Here is a 2,812-nt window from a genome sequence, read left to right on the forward strand (position 1 = left end):
CCTTTACACCACAGACTTTCTGATTCACTAGTGCATTGTCTATCCTCTACACTACAGCCTTCCTGAGTCACTAGTGCATTGTCTATCCTTTACAGCACAGAACCTTCCTGATTCACTAGTGTGTTATCTATCCTTTACACCCCAACCTCTCTGATTCACTAATGCATTGTCTATCCTTTACACCACAGACTTTCTGATTCACTAGTGCATTGTCTATCCTTTACAGCACAATTTTCCTGGTTCACTAGTGCGTTGTCTTTCTTTTACACTATAGTATTCCTGATTTACTAGTGCGTTATCTACCTTTTACAGCCCAGCCTTCCTGATTCAGTAGTGCGTTATCTATCCTTTACAGCCCAGTCTCTCTGATTCACTAGTGCATTGTCTATCCTTTACACTACTGCCTTACTGAGTCACTAGTGCATTGTCTATCCTTTACAGCCTAGGCTCTCTGATTCACTAGTGCATTGTCTATCCTTTACACTACTGCCTTACTGAGTCACTAGTGCGTTGTCTATCCTTTACATCACAGACTTTCTGATTCACTAGTGCATTGTCTATACTTTACACTACAGCCTTCCTGAGTCACTAGTGCATTGTGCATCACAGGCTGATTTGCCCTGTACTGTACGTCATTTCCATTACACAAGAGTCTCCTGTTCAAGTAGCGCTCATTCTGCCCATTACACTACAGACCTTGGATTCATATAATTCCCATTACATCAAAATTCCATGAAGATTCAACGACATGTCAATTAGACTAAAGGGATTTCCTGATTCACTAGTGCACATCCCATCCATTATTCCAGACACTAGCGTATTATCCTCTTACACTCTCTGCATCACCTGTGTGTGTGCAGGCGTGTGCCCAGAACCTCTCATTAGTATTTTCCAGTGGCAGTGACCAGGTTGAGGTGCCCCAGGGATCTGTCAGAGCTACAGGGGGACACGCACCGCAGGCTTAGAGACCAGGCACTAGAGTACCACCTTGTTTCACCACCGCAAGCTCAGCGCAGATCCTCCAGGACTTGTACCCATACACCTCCAGGTCATTGCCTTTTGCCTATGTCTCATTTATCACACTGGGCAGAGAGAGTGGGTACCACGCGGAATGTCACATCCCCAGATCCCTCCAGGACCTCCGCTCTAACTTGTGGCTATACCCAGCCGGGACACAGGACACGCGTTCTGGGGAAATGGCCACATCTGGAAATGCAATCTAGGATTTGTCGCACCCACAGCAGCGACCACAAGTTTCTCCCCGACCTGCTGTACAGGTTGCGGCATCCCCACGCACCAGGGGTCCAGTGCAGCACAGAAAGGGTTAAGGACTACCCCATCATCTCTTCCCTCCTCCAGTTCTGCAGAGAACTTTTCTTATCCCCCCTCCCACACACAACACTGTACACACACACACACACACATACAGTCATGCTCCATCCTACAGGAATGATGCATGGGAGACAGCGCACAGCTTGGGTACCTCTGAAAGCCACTTTGGCGATCCGGTCGCCCTTTCCCCGCAGGTCGGTCACGGTCTTCAGGTGAACTATCAGAGCCATAGCGATGAGCAGGAGAGTCTCTCATCCAGGCAGTGCGATGCTGATGGGGAGAGCCGGATAATCCTCAGCTGCCTCAGGAGCTGCACGGTGCATTGGCAGAGGAGAGAGAGGAAGGGGGGGCTGCTCTATGTAGTGTTAATCTCCTCCCCTCTCAGTCACTCCGGAGAACTCTGTCCCTTTTTCCTTCCTTGTGCAGACCTGTAAATTATTCACAATTCCTTCCAGTTTCTCCTGCCAGCATCAGCACAAAAAAAATACAACAAAAAAAAAAAAAAAACAACAACCTCCCAAAAATGTAAAAAGCCACAAAAGCAAACTGGCTGCAGGCACCAAAGGGTTAAATATGGAAAACGGGAGCTGCTGACTGTTAACCATTTGGTGCCTGCGCCGGCAGCCTGGCGCTCTGCCTGACGCGTTACCTTCCACCGGTGCGCAGTCCACCATTGCGTCGGGGAGTTACTATTGTCTGTGTCCTGGAGAAGATTCGGCACAGCGGACATTCTGGCTCTCCGGGGGTGGATAGCCGACGATGAATTGCGCACATCCAGCTTGTCGCCTCTAATGTCTGAAAGGGGAATTCAGCACAATTAGGAAATAATAATAATAATAAAAATTCTTGTTGCTAATTACCCGTATGAAAGGTCTCTGCTGCCTTCTTTCATCTGAAGCCTCACCGGTATGTCTGTACGGGGTGTGGGAGGAAACCCAACGCAGACATGGCAGGACATACAAACTCCACACAGATAGGGACTTGTTGGGACTGAACCCATGACACTCGGGATGTGAGGAAGCAATGCTCAACACTGTGGCCCTCATTCCGAGTTGATCGGTCGCAAGGCGAATTTAGCAGAGTTACACACGCTAAGCCGCCGCCTACTGGGAGTGAATCTTAGCTTCTTAAAATTGCGACCGATGTATTCGCAATATTGCGATTACTAACTACTTAGCAGTTTCAGAGTAGCTCCAGACTTACTCTGCCTGTGCGATCATTTCAGTGCTTGTCGTTCCTGGTTGACGTCACAAACACACCCAGCGTTTGCCCAGGCACTCCCACCGTTTCCCCGGCCACTCCTGCGTTTTTTCCGGAAACGGTAGCGTTTTCAGCCACACGCCCCTGAAACGCCGTGTTTCCGCCCAGTAACACCCATTTCCTGTCAATCACATTACGATCGCCGGAGCGAAGAAAAAGCCGTGAGTAAAAATACTTTCTTCATAGTAAAGTTACTTGGCGCAGTCGCAGTGCGAACATT

General features: G+C 48.8%; 1 protein-coding gene across 23 annotated transcripts in view; it reads right to left on the reverse strand.

The window, feature by feature from the left end:
* The window catches only part of OTOF (otoferlin), a 516,469-nt gene extending 514,347 nt beyond the window's left edge, over positions 1 to 2,122 (reverse strand). For 22 of the 23 annotated variants that reach the window (XM_063914999.1, XM_063914996.1, XM_063914995.1 and 19 more), the window contains exon 1: positions 1,484 to 1,666. In XM_063914999.1, coding sequence (XP_063771069.1) covers positions 1,484 to 1,562 — 79 coding nt within the window. In that variant the 5' untranslated portion in view covers positions 1,563 to 1,666. Of the gene's footprint in view, positions 1 to 1,483; positions 1,667 to 1,981 lie in introns of those variants that run through there. The other variant, XM_063914989.1, reaches the window with a different exon arrangement.
* Between the last annotated feature and the right edge of the window lie 690 nt (positions 2,123 to 2,812).

This window comes from Pseudophryne corroboree, chromosome 4 (genome assembly GCF_028390025.1).
Source record: "Pseudophryne corroboree isolate aPseCor3 chromosome 4, aPseCor3.hap2, whole genome shotgun sequence".
Classification (NCBI taxonomy): domain Eukaryota; kingdom Metazoa; phylum Chordata; class Amphibia; order Anura; family Myobatrachidae; genus Pseudophryne; species Pseudophryne corroboree.